Consider the following 14,021-nt stretch of genomic DNA (forward strand, 5'->3'; position numbering starts at 1 on the left):
CAACATGACTGAACTGTAAATGTAAATGTAGGTGGCCTCCCTGAAGATCACATGTGACAGGGCTGAGGCCCTGGAGAGAGACAACACCAGCCTGGAGCAGGACAACCGGAGGCTGAAGAAGCAGGCGGATACGGCCCAGAACGTGAGCCTGCGCCTCGCCACGCTGGAGAATGACCACAGCCTCTTGGACGAGGAGAACCTGGAGCTCCGCCGCACCGTGGAGTCCCTCCGGCCAGCCGCCGTGCGCCTGGCCCAGCTCCAACAAGAGAACGGGGAGCTGGAGAGGGAGAGGGAGGATCTGACCCACTCCGTGGAGGCGCTGCGGTCCCAGGGGAAGAGGGCGGAGCGGCTGGAGCTGAGCGTCAGCAGCCTGGGCCAGGAGAACCAGAGGCTCCAGCAGAGCCTGAACAACAGCTCCACTAAGATCCAGGGGCTGGTGAGGGAGCTGAAGCAGGCAGAGACAGAGACTGGGGGGCTGAGACGGGAGCTGGAGGAGGTGCGCCTGGCGGGGAAATGCCTGGAGGCGGTGGAGAAGGAGAAGAGGGGGCTGGAACAGGAGCTGGGCCAGTCAGAGAAGGTACGTCTGTGTGTGTATGTTACATGTATACTGTAGTTGTTGAGTATTATGCACTTCTAGCTGCACAATGAATTTCCCTGATGGGATAATACAAATGTATATACACTGAATTGAACTGAATTTTATTGATTTTAAGGAGAGGAAGCAGCTGGAGAAGGAGGCGCGGAGGTTGTGGCAGCAGCTGGAAGTGAAGGGGGGGGTGCTGGAGGAGAGCGCTCTAAAGTTGGCCTCCTTGGAGAAGGAGGGCATCACCAAGGAGAAGGAGCTGGAGAGGTTAAAGGAGGTGGCTGGGAAGGTCAAACAGCTGGAGAGGGAGAACAAGGAGTTGCAGAAACAGGCCACCATTGACAAGAGGACCCTGGCCACACTCCGAGAGGTATGTATGGGGAAGAGGTTGGAGGATAATGTACAGAAGGTTGAAGTGATAGGTGTACAATACTAGGGTTGAATGTTTTCAAATGTATTTTACAAATGTTACAGCCCAAGAATAAATCCCTTTTTTCCCTGTGTATTCCGGTATTTCACACCCAAACCAGATGTGTCACTCAAATATACAGTAGGGGAAAAAAGTATTTAGTCAGCCACCAATTGTGCAAGTTCTCCCACTTAAAAAGATGAGAGAGGCCTGTAATTTTCATCATAGGAACACGTCAACTATGACAGACAAATTGAGAAAAAAAATCCAGAAGATCACATTGTAGGATTTTTTATGAATTTATTTGCAAATTATGGTGGAAAATAAGTATTTGGTCACCTACAAACAAGCAAGATTTCTGGCTCTCACAGACCTGTAACTTCTTCTTTAAGAGGCTCCTCTGTCCTCCACTTGTTACCTGTATTAATGGCACCTGTTTGAACTTGTTATCAGTATAAAAGACACCTGTCCACAACCTCAAACAGTCACACTCCAAACTCCACTATGGCCAAGACCAAAGAGCTGTCAAAGGACACCAGAAACAAAATTGTAGACCTGCACCAGGCTGGGAAGACTGAATCTGCAATAGGTAAGCAGCTTGGTTTGAAGAAATCAACTGTGGGAGCAATTATTAGGAAATGGAAGACATACAAGACCACTGATAATCTCCCTCGATCTGGGGCTCCACGCAAGATCTCACCCTGTGGGGTCAAAATGATCACAACCACACGGGGGGACCTAGTGAATAACCTGCAGAGAGCTGGGACCAAAGTAACAAAGCCTACCATCAGTAACACACTACGCCGCCAGGGACTCAAATCCTGCAGTGCCAGATGTGTCCCCCTGCTTAAGCCAGTACATGTCCAGGCCCATCTGAAGTTTGCTAGAGTGCATTTGGATGATCCAGAAGAGGATTGGGAGAATGTCATATGGTCAGATGAAACCAAAATATAACTTTTTGGTAAAAACTCAACTCGTCGTGTTTGGAGGACAAAGAATGCTGAGTTGCATCCAAAGAACAACATAACTACTGTGAAGCATGGGGGTGGAAACGTCATGCTTTGGGGCTGTTTTTCTGCAAAGGGACCAGGACGACTGATCCGTGTAAAGGAAAGAATGAATGGGGCCATGTATCGTGAGATTTTGAGTGAAAACCTCCTTCCATCAGCAAGGGCATTGAAGATGAAATGTGGCTGGGTCTTTCAGCATGACAATGATCCCAAACACACCGCCCGGGCAATGAAGGAGTGGCTTCGTAAGAAGCATTTCAAGGTCCTGGAGTGGCCTAGCCAGTCCCAGATCTCAACCCCATAGAAAATCTTTGGAGGGAGTTGAAAGTCCGTGTTGCCCAGCGACAGCCCCAAAACATCACTGCTCTAGAGGAGATCTGCATGGAGGAATGGGCCAAAATACCAGCAACAGTGTGTGAAAACCTTGTGAAGACTTACAGAAAACGTTTGACCTGTGTCATTGCCAACAAAGGGTATATAACAAAGTATTGAGAAACTTTTGTTATTGACCAAATACTTATTTTCCACCATAATTTGCAAATAAATTCATAAGAAATCCTACAATGTGATTTTCAGGATTTTTTTTTCTAATTTTGTCTGTGTACCTATGATGAAAATTACAGGCCTCTCTCATCTTTTTAAGTGGGAGAACTTGCACAATTGGTGGCTGACTAAATACTTTTTTCCCCCACTGCACTACCTGAGCCTGATGAGCCATACATTAAAGACATTGTATGAGCCCAAGCCCAATATAGCCCATATGATTGAGCTGTTATCCAATAGGCTACATAGCCTATGATATACACTGAGTGTACAAAACATTAAGAACACCTTCGTAATATTGATTTGTACCTCAGACCATGAGAAACAAGATTCTCTGGTCTGATGAAACCAAAATTGAACTCTTTGGACTGTGTTTCCCGGGTGGATTACACAGGGAAAAGTGCCCTCTTCCTGAATGCACTGCATTCGGAAAGTATTCAGACCCCTTCCCTTTTTCCACATTTTGTTACGTTACAACCTTATTCTAAAATTGATGAGGAAAACAACGATTTAATCAATCTACACACAATACCCCATAATGACAAAGTGAAAACATGTTTTTAGAAATTTTTGCAAATTTAATAATAAAATGTAAAAAACGTATATACAGACCTGGTACCGACGAACCTGACGTTTCTACTTGTAGAATCGCAATGCTCGTCAGTTGCCGAGAACTTGACTTTGAGCCAATCAGAGAGCACAAACCTCCACCTGGGGAAGCCCTTACAAAAAAAGATTGCGGTTTTGAAACTGCAGTTAAAGTGCAGTAACTGCAGTCGACTGTGGTATTTTGGATGCAGTAATTGCAGCATACTGCAGTTATACTGCACTCTGACTGCAATCTTTTTTCGTAAGGGAGCCGACAGAAGTGACAAGAATTTTTCAAAAAGAGTGCACTTTTCCCACCCCTTTTTCATCAGAATTGTAACTACAACAATAAAGCTGCATAATAAACAACATTCTAGAGCAGATCTTTACATATTTTACATCTAGCTAAGGAGTTTTGTGCTTGAAGGATTTTTCTGTATGGTTCAGTTTGATAATAAGCACCTGCTCGTTAGTTAGCTAGCTAATGTTAGCTTGCTAACTGAGCTAGGCAGTCACACACACTTCGTATGAAATGAATGGGGTGTTAGGTGCAGCACAATGCACACAACACTAAATGCTTTACCAAGCTAGCTATCTACCGTTAGCAAGATGATGAAGATGTCATTTAATTCACTATCCCATGCTGCCAGTTTGCTTGCTAGCTAATGTTAGATAAACGGTTAGCATCGCCATTTAGCACAACATAGCTAGCTAGTCCACCGATGCTCAACAGCTAACAGGCAGCTGCTTCAGTCAAAAACAAATCATTGTGATTTCATTTTAATGTTGCTAGATATCTAGTTGTGGCCATGTGGTTAGTATCAACAAGGGCTTACTACAAATTATTGCTAGTTAGCTTACATTAGCTACAGCAGGCACAAGCCAAACAAGCTACTGCCACCTTGTGGGCCGGAGTATTCAACGAAGCAAATCGGAGGTAAAACTCTTCTATATGAACAACGACAAGTTAACTGCCGACACTCTGGACAGAGGTGCTAAGTACCTATCGCCAGTCAAATTTCTCTGTGTGTCTGACCCTTAAAACTGTTTTGGTAGACAGGTCAATAGAGTCAGGGTTTCATTGTGTGTGTTCTGTCCTGTCCAGGACCTGGTGAATGAGAAGCTGAAGGTGCAGCAGCAGTGGAACGAGTTGGAGACACTGAGCAACGAGCTGGAGAAGATCGGCCTCAACAGAGAGAAACTACTGCAGGAGAAGAACAGCTGTGAAGACAAGTAAGAGGCTTTACACTACATCTACCAGCATGCATCCTCCCTCATCACACTACCAGATTTTAACACAGTGGCGGTCAGTGCCGTTTAAGATGAGGGAGGATTTTATTTTTTATGAGCATGGCCTTATTTCTATTACAGCAAATTGGATGACTGTCATTCATATTCCATTCACCCAGTTCAATGTAACAGCGATAGGTTTAGGATACTACATGATACTTGAATTGTCCTTATACCCATCGTGAGGTTGCTACAACCTAGCCTATGAATGAAAGTCTACAACGTAGTTGCACACAGGTAGAGAGAAAAATTTGAGGTGACACATGGACCGCCTTGCACACTCTTGCCTGCATCTAGCTGATATAGGGTGTAATCATTAGTCCAACAGTTGCAAACGAGAGTTTCTGTTGGACAAATTCAGGTATGTTTATCCCCGTTTTGTTCCGTTAGCTTCCGTTTAAGAAACTTTTTTCAATAGAATCGTCGGAATGAATACACCCCTGATCACACGTTAACACAGTTCACTTTCATAGCACCGGTGGGCCCCGGTGGCAATAAATTAGTAAAACCAAAAGCTTACCTTGACTTGGAAGAGGTCCAGTGTTGTGGTGTTTAGTCATAGCCAGCTAGCTAACGTAGCATCCTTCTGTTTGAGCAGGGTGTTTGAGTAGAGTGGAAGAAATTGATTTGTTCAAAATTCTTCAACTATTGTCTTGCTCTCTCTTTGAGTCAACTACTCATCACATAATAATAATAATATGCCATTTAGCAGACGCTTTTATCCAAAGCGACTTACAGTCATGCGTGCATACATTTTTGTGTATGGGTGGTCCAGGGGATCGAACCCACTACCTTGGCGTTACAAGCGCCGTGCTCTACCAGCTGAGCTACAGAGGACCCCATTTTATGCACTGCAGTGCTAGCTAGCTATAGCTTATGCTTTCAGTACTAGATTCATTCTCTGATCCTTTGATTGGGTGGACAACATGTCAGTTCATGCTGCAAGAGCTCTGATAGGATGGAGGACATCCTCTGGAAGTTGTCATAATTACTGTGTAAGTCTATGGAAAGGGGGTGAGAACCATGAGCCTCCTAGGTTTTGTATTGAAGTCAATGTACCCAGAGGAGAACGGAAGCTAGCTGTCCTCCGGCTACACAATGGTGCTACCCTACAGAGTGCTGTTGAGGCTATTGTAGACCTTAATTGCAAAATAGTGTGTTTTAATCAATTATTTGGTGATGTGATTATATTTAGTATAGTTATCTAAAAAGGAATTAAAAAAAAATTTTTTTTACTATTTTTATGAAATTCACTGAGGATGGTCCTCCTCTTAATCCTCTGAGGAGCCTCCACTGATCTACCAGAATGCGTCTTTTTACATTTTAGTCATTTAGCAGACACTCTTATCCAAAGCGACTTACAGTTAATGTATTCATCTTAAGATAGCTTGGTGAGACAACCACAAATCACAGTCGTAGTGATAACTTACTTTTTTAATGTCTTATTTAATGTATTATTTAAGATACTTTTCGAAGAGGTAGAGTTTCAGACGTTTTCAGAAGATGGTTCCACCATTGGGGTGCCAGGACAGGGAAGAGATTTGACTGGGCCAAGCGGGAGCTAACTCCTGTAGGGGTGGGACGGCCAAGAGACCAGAGGCGGCAGAACGGAGTGCTTGAGTTGGGATGTAGGGTTTGAGCATAGCCTGAAGGTAGGGAGGGGCAGTTCCCCTTGCTGCTCCGTAGGCAAAGCACCATGGTCTTGTAGTGGATGCGAGCTTCGACTGGCATCACACTACCAAATGCTTTACACTACATCTACACTGTCCCAGTATGCCACCACACTACCAGTGTCTCAGACCCATAACCACGAGTAGGCCTCAATACCCTACCCTCATAATACTGCAGGCATTTTCTTAATATTTTTTAAAAGGGAACCGAGTGTATTGAGTATTTTTTAGCAGGTATTTTGTAATTCATAGCATGTGTGTGTGTGCTGAACTGCTTCTTGGCCCCTTGTGAAAATATGTGTTCCCAATGTCCACTTTGGATGAGGAACAGGGGTCATTTTGGTTTTTGTAAAGCTCAAAGTAAAGGGGCTTTTCATGTTAAGCCAGTGTTATTTGCTTTAATGGATGCTTCCCAACCTTCCTACCTACTTCCTGTGCCAGGTATAGTGGGTGAGTCCGGGTTTATGTTCAAACCTGTGTTGAAAGTGTATAATCTCTCTTTCTCTCCGGCTTTATTTCTCCATATTTTATTTTGGTACTACTGTGGTGGCATGAATATGTGTGTGTGTGTGTGACTCAAAACTGTGTGTGTGAGGTCCTTGAATACTCCTCTCTAAAGGGGGTCAGAATAACTCCAGTGGCACATGTGCAGTGTTCTGTTATAACCAATTTCATGAGACTGTTTGGGGAATGGCAAATTTACAGGGGAAAGATTGTTTCCTTTCTTGTGTGGCTTGCAGCAGTTACATTTTCTCTGGAATTTTCCCTGGAGAGCAGAGGAGTTCTAGAATCTTGTCCTGCCGGGTGAGGTAGCATACAGTCACAGTGAGCACCAGACCTGGGTTCAAGTAGTGTTCTTTTTTTCAAATTCTTTGAGTGTTTGATTGAGCCTGCCTGGAGTGCCAGATGGGTGAGGTTTTACACTTTTAGGAATATTCCATTGGTTCAATTGTACCAGTCAAGTTCAATCAAGCACAGCTAAAGTATTTGAAAGAAAATTAATACTATTTGAACCCCAGGTCTGGTGAGGTGAGCACAGCAGGGCAGCACTGTGGGAATAGCTGTACTGTACACTCCTGAAATCCAGCCTTTCTGAGGGGGAAAGCTATGAAATAAGACACTTTTTAAAAGACTTGTATTGCCCCCAAAGTAGGGCATCTTCTTGAGGGTTTTTCTTACGAGTCTCTGAGGATGTGTTAAAAGGCACCTCTCAAGGTAAGAGTTAGAGACCCAAGGTAGTGTTACCCAGAGGGGTTGGATTACAAAGCAAAGACATTCCTTCTCCAGCTATTGGTGCTCAATGACACCCAAGCTGCCACTAATCAGTTAACCTCAAAGAAATCCACTACCCTGAGTTACATTCTAACAGCGCTTAGTAATCTCTTGTGTGCACTGCACGCTCATGATGATATTGTGTTCCACCTCTTGGCTAGGGTTTTTCTGGTTTTTCCCTCATAGTCATATGGTTGGAAAACTTTTAAACATGACTTCTCACTCTTGATATTAGAAGAAATAAGCTAAAATAAATGGTTCATTCAGCCTCATTAGTATAGATAAGTACATTTGCATCGTTCTGCATGAATTTCCATTATGTTTGATCATGGCACCTAAATAAAAGCACCACATTGCTGATTAATTTGAATCACAATGAAGTAATTTGTGTCTGGGACATTCTATTGGACTTGATATGACATTTAGACATACTGTATGCATGTCTCAGTAAGTACAAGATCTTGGAGAGTAAGATCGAGTCAACGCTGAAGAAGACTCTGGACATCCGTGAAGAGAAGATTAATGGTCTGGAGTCTCGACTAGAGGAGTCTAGTAGTCTCAACCAGCAGCTACGCACTGAACTCAGCACTGTACGTACCTATACACCTCTCTCATTCACACAAACACACACTCATACATATTTGGAGCACACACATTCTCTACTAATCATACTCTGGCACACAGACACACACACAAACAAACACTTTCACTCTTACTTCTACTCTCTTTTAGGTAATTTGTTCACTTACAATCTTTTTTCCCACACTGTTGTCCTCTGTGTTGTGATCAGATGAAGAAGACTGTGGAGGCTCTGAGACAGAGGCAGGAGGAGGAGGAGGAGGCCCACTCCCAGACCCAGAGCTCCACACAGCAGGCTGCAGGTCAGAGCCAGGGCAGGCCCAGCCAGGGTCAGGAGGAGGAGAAGTGGGAGACAGAGACGAGAGAGGCCACCACGCAGCTCCTCAAACTCAAGGACCGCCTCATCGACATAGAGAAGAACGTGAGTGGTGTTCTTTCTATATGGATAGAATGGATGATAAAGGATAGGGTTGAATTAAAGGCAAGGGTTGAATGTTTGGTTGAGCTTCTGACAAGTAATGGCTGTGAATGCTTAGAACATGAGTCGCTAAACAGCTACTGCAGTATCTGTCAAAACATACTGGCATATGCAAGCATGTGGCAAACTGTTATCCAAATGGTATACACTGAGTGTACAAAACATTAAGAACCTCTGCCTTTTCCATGACATCGAGTGACCAGGTGAATCCAAATGAAAGCTCTGGTCCCTTATTGATGTCACCTGTTAAATCCACTTCAATCAGTAAAGATGAAGAGACAGGTTAAAGAAGGATTTTTAAGCCTTGTAACAATTGAGATATGGATTGTGTGTGTGCCATTCAGAGGGTGAACGGGCAAGACAAAATATTTTAAGTGCCTTTGAACAGGGTATGGTCGTATGTACCAGGTGCACCAGTTCAAGAACTGCAACGCTGCTGGGTTTTTCACGCTCAACATTTTCCCGTGTGTATCAAGAATGGTCCACCACCCAAAGGACATTAAGCCAATTTGACACAAGTGAGGGAAGCATTGGCGTCAACATGTGCCAGTGTCCCTGTGAAATGCTTTCGACACCTTGTAGAGTCCATGCCTTGATGAATTGAGGCTGTTCTGAAAGCAAAAGGGAGGGTGCAACTCAATATTAGAAAGGTGTTCTTAATATTTTGTACACTCAGTGTATTGTCCATGTATAATCTTACCCACTTCCCTCTTTCCCTCCAGAATGCAACCTTGCAGACAGAGAAGAACCTACTGAAGGATCTGCTGAGACAGCTAGACAACCAGAACAGCCAGCTGAATGCCCAGACTGTGGCCCTACAGAGGCAGGCTGTAGCACTGCAGGAGCACAACACGGCCCTGCACAAACAGACAGCCAAACTACAGGTACTAAAATACATACTACAGGGGCTAGACTCCAACATGTTATCACAGCTACTCTACTTCTTGCTCTGAGCTTGGCTGTGTGGTGGTCTGGCAGTTGTTTTTGTGTCTCGCCTCCTTGTTTGCATTCTTAGTTAGAGTATCTGTGTCAGTTATTGCCTATGTAGATGTTGTAGGATAACCAATTTGAGTTGTAGAGAATGGAGATGTTGTGATAATCTGAGAAGGATTATACCTCTATAAATGTTGTGGTATGTTTGAATGCCAGCTGACACAGACAGCATCTTAATAGGTTTAATAAAGTGATCCTCCCACCTTTAGGTGGAGAACTCCACCCTCAACTCCCAGAGTGCATCTCTCATGGCCCAGAATGCCGTGCTGCAGGGCCAGGTGGGGGCTCTGGAGAGTGAGTCGGAGGCGTGGCAGCGGCAGCGGGAGGAGGCGCGGGTGGGCAGGGAGGGCGTGCTGCAGGACCACGAGCGCCTGCTGAGCGTTCACGAAAGACAGGCGGCAGAGTACGAGCAGCTCATCGCCCAACACGCCGCCCTAAAGGGCAACCAGAGAACTCTGGAGCAGGAGCACCGTTCACTGGAGAACAAGTGGGTCACACACATACACACACATGGAACACACACACAGGGGTTGCACAAACCACTGGGCACACGCATATTTATTTATATACTCACATATTTATTTACAGTATTTACTGGATTCTTGACATAGCTCACTCCAATATATCTACTGCTATACATATAATTCTTAGTTTATCTTGTGTAAATTCCCCCAGTGTACATGTGTATAGATTGAATGTTGATACTTCCACAGTGCTATTTGGGTTGTTAATTGGATTCGTCCCGCCGTTCTTGATTTATTGCCTTTTTTGTCCTTTTCTTTATATTTTAGCTGTTTGACATTTGACTGCATTGTTAGGAGCTAGTAACATAAGCATACAGGCAAATATATTGATAAGTTACCTTTTCCTAGAGAGATTTACGTGGTTATCAAAACGTCACGCCAGGGTAAGCTTACACGAAACACAGCCCTTATTTGAAGTGTTTCTAAAATCCCCTATGGTAAAAAAAAATGGATGGTGGAAAAACGATTGGAACCATTTCCCTGTTTGACCGCTAGGTTTTATGGACATTATGACTCATACTGTGGAACTATATTGTGAACCATACCGTTAGGTCAGTTTAAATGGAGTGATGTGAGAGGCACTGTGACGTGCTGATCTGGCTGACTAATAATCTCTCCTCCTATCCTTCTCTCCTTTATGGATAATGGAGTAGGGGCATGGGGTTGAGGCCCAGGGATTAGAAGAGTCTGCCTGCTGTACCGTCAAGGGCCTAATCAGCTGGAATATCAGCTGGTCCATGTACGCCTCAAAGGCCTGGGTTGTGGTTTTGTTAGGGCACACCGTAGCAAAACCTTTAAAAAATGTTTTTCAACAGAACTAAAATTAGAGTTTGTTGTGGACAGATGAAGGTAGTCCCTCCCTGTTTCGGTCAATGTTTTCCTTTTTCATTTGGTGAAAATGAATTAAATGACCCTGATGGGATAGCCAAGGTCTGTGGTCCTCTGTAGCTCAATTGGTAGAGCACGGCGCTTGTAATGACAGGGTAGTGGGTTCGATCCCCGGGACCACACATACGTAAAAATGTATGCACACATGACTGTAAGTCGCTTTGGATAAAAGCGTCTGCTAAATGGCATATTATATTATATTATTATCATGTCAGCTCTTAGAACACACCACTACCACGTCTCAGGCGCTCAATATCTCATGACTTTTCCAACCAACTCTTGTCCAACCTAACATCGCTATTGTTGTTTCTTTCTTGCGTGTAAAGAGAGGTTAGGTGTTTTGGTGATCAATAGGATTCTATAAGGGATGGGATCGCCATGGCCTATTTTAGATGTAACACAACACAAAACCTAGGGACAGTTAACTAGGCGCCATATATCTGTTTATGTGACTTCTGAGGAGGATCTGTCTTTAACCCAGTCTCTGTGTCTTTGTCTCTGTCTGTGCAGGTACATAGTGCTGCTGAAGCAGAAAGATGCCATGGAGGCAGTGGAGTCCACCCTCCAGAAGGAACGGGAGAGTCTGGGAGAAGAGATTCACAAAAATGCCCTGATTCTGAGGGAGAAGCAGAGTCTGAGGGGGGAGGTGGACAGGTGAGCTCAGTCAGCACAGCAGCACCTCTATACAACCACACCTACTAACTCCAGCTTTACAAACGGCACCATATGGGAGAGAATGTAGGGAGCTTAGTGGTTAAGAGCGTTGGGCCAGTAACTGAAAGGTCACTGGTTTGAATCCCCGAGCCGGCTAGGTGAAAAGTCTGTCAATTTGCCCTTGAGCAAGGCACGTAACTCTAATTGCTCCTCTAAGTCGCCCTGAATAAGAGTGTGCTAAATGACTCAAATGTCAAAAATGTAGAGAACAGTGTTTCCTCTGGAAAAAATGAGTGCAGCGGTAACACTGGTAGAGAACAGCCTGACACTGGTACCCTCTGGTGGTTAAATACTGTAATGGCTGACTTTCTCCTTATCTTTGCCATTTACATACACTGCCATGTTTTTTTAACACTACAATCAGATAAAGCTGTTGTTGCCAAGTGGAAAACGTCAGTGAATGGGCAGAAAAATTCTATATGGCTGAACTCAATTCTCAGCAAAAATCGAACAAAATTAACTACAAAACTGATGAGCTGACCCTAAAATTAGGCTTTTGAAGAGTGATTTATTTTGCAAAGCACCAGGTCCTCATATGTCTCTTCATAATGTCTCTACACACCCCCTGTAGGTTGACCCAGACTCACTCCCAACTGCGTGCAGAGTATGACAGGCTGCAGGGGCAGACCAAGGAGCTGAAGACTAGTCTGAACAGAGCTCAGCTGGAGGTGAACTGCTGGCAGGCCAGATACGACTCAATGAAGGAGCAGCACCAGGGTCTGGACATCTCCATGACCAAGCTGGACAACCACTGTGAGGTACACAGACCACTGACACTCAAGGACTGCAATGAGCTACTGCACATTCACAGGACTTGAAAGTGCTTTTATGCTTTAGAGACTTGAAAGTGCTGTTTTGTCCAGGATTAGGTTTAATATGTGTCCTAATCTTTAATATACAACTTAATCTGGGTCAGTCTAACCACTGCTAATTGACTTAAACCATATGAAATGTTTAGTGCATTTCTAAAGTTAGATATAATGCAATTGAATTGTAGTGACACGTAAATGCTGCAGTCTTAGCAACAGGGTGTCTCTATGTGTTCTGTCTCCAGCTGCTGACACGTCTGAAGGGGAACCTGGAGGAGGAGAACCACCACCTACTGAGTCAGATCCAGATGTTGAGCCAACAGAACCAGACCCTGCTGGAGAGAACCATGGAGAGCAAGGAGGTCTACCACGAAGAGCAGAAACAGTACATGTAAGTGCGTGTGTAGGTGTGTGCGCGGTCATGATCACATGCTTGTGTGTGCATGCACATGTGGGTATATAGAGGAAAGTAATTTTGATTAATTGAATGTCATAAATAAATCGAACTACTCCTGTGTTTCCAGTGACAAGTTGAACTCGCTCCGGAGGCAGAAGGAGAAACTGGAGGAGAAGATCATGGATCAGTACAAGTATTATGATCCAGCCCCTAAAAAGTTAGTACTGTTACATTTTGACTTTCTAATGTAGCTAAGTCAATGAACTATGGATAGGATGACAAATGGATGCATTAGCAAGCCCTAGCCCCACCCCACAACAGCATACTAATCAGTAAGTGATTTTTTAAAATATTTTTTATATACAATTGTCCTGTATGCCTATAGCCTACCTTAGCTGTCCTCGCACTCTCTCGCAGCTTGGATAGAAAGTTTGCGCTGCATAAAACCTGTCTATTAATGCCAAATAATACAATTAGTCCACCGTCAAAACAATAGCTTACTAGGGATTGTTTCATTATGCAGACAATGCAGTCTAGCCTCTATCAGTCTCATCACTCGTAGGCTTACCAGTATTCACAGAAGGGGGGGTTTTGAAACAAGCTTGATCAGATAAAGCTTTTTTGCTGCGGTTTTTGTGCACGACTTGGTCTGGCCTTTTTGTTTATCCATCTTGAACAACTCACTCACTCTCCATCCGAGTCCAACCTGATTCACCAAACTTTTTTGAACTTGAAAGCCAATTAGATGAGGAGGCTGAGAAATAGGCTAATTAGATGCATGACAACTATTGTCAGTCTGAGTCACCTACTACCATATAGATTGGACAACATAAACACTTCTCTTGCTACATGTGGAAATGAAAAAGCCTAACTGTCAAAATTATTTATTTAAAACAAGTATTACATTTAGACATAGGGGTGAAATTACTGGTGCTAGGGCCCCCAGAGTGTAACTGTGATTTCCTGTCTGTGTCTGTCTGTCAGGAGGAACAATTGGGCCAGGGCCAAGGCTCTGGCCAAACTCATCAAGCCAAAGAACAGACAGGACAGCTCCAGGGAGAGGGTGCGGAGCACCCCAGACATTCCCCTGCCCGAACTTCCCACCCTGGACTTCCCTGACATGCCTCCCCCTCCACTGCCCCCCCGCCAGTCCCACCTCAGCCTGGACTCTGTATGGAACCACTCTCTGGAGGAGAACCACCATGGACAGGGACACTTCCCTGCCCTCACCCCCACCCACTCCAGCAGAGGTAAGACAGACACAGGGGATGTCT

At 44.4% G+C, this 14,021-nt stretch overlaps 1 protein-coding gene across 2 annotated transcripts in view; it reads left to right on the top strand.

Moving 5' to 3' along the window:
• LOC121544757 (protein Daple) overlaps positions 1–14,021 on the top strand; it is a 97,754-nt gene that overhangs the window by 70,008 nt on the left and 13,725 nt on the right. For both annotated transcript variants that reach the window (XM_041854877.2, XM_041854878.2), the window contains 12 exons: positions 32–577; positions 714–953; positions 4,239–4,366; positions 7,814–7,955; positions 8,156–8,365; positions 9,145–9,306; positions 9,625–9,902; positions 11,338–11,481; positions 12,113–12,299; positions 12,596–12,741; positions 12,875–12,964; positions 13,732–13,997. In XM_041854877.2, coding sequence (XP_041710811.2) covers positions 32–577; positions 714–953; positions 4,239–4,366; positions 7,814–7,955; positions 8,156–8,365; positions 9,145–9,306; positions 9,625–9,902; positions 11,338–11,481; positions 12,113–12,299; positions 12,596–12,741; positions 12,875–12,964; positions 13,732–13,997 — 2,539 coding nt within the window. The remainder of the gene's footprint in view (positions 1–31; positions 578–713; positions 954–4,238; positions 4,367–7,813; positions 7,956–8,155; positions 8,366–9,144; positions 9,307–9,624; positions 9,903–11,337; positions 11,482–12,112; positions 12,300–12,595; positions 12,742–12,874; positions 12,965–13,731; positions 13,998–14,021) is intronic.

Source organism: Coregonus clupeaformis, chromosome 29, assembly GCF_020615455.1.
Source record: "Coregonus clupeaformis isolate EN_2021a chromosome 29, ASM2061545v1, whole genome shotgun sequence".
In the NCBI taxonomy this organism is placed as follows: Eukaryota; Metazoa; Chordata; class Actinopteri; order Salmoniformes; family Salmonidae; genus Coregonus; species Coregonus clupeaformis.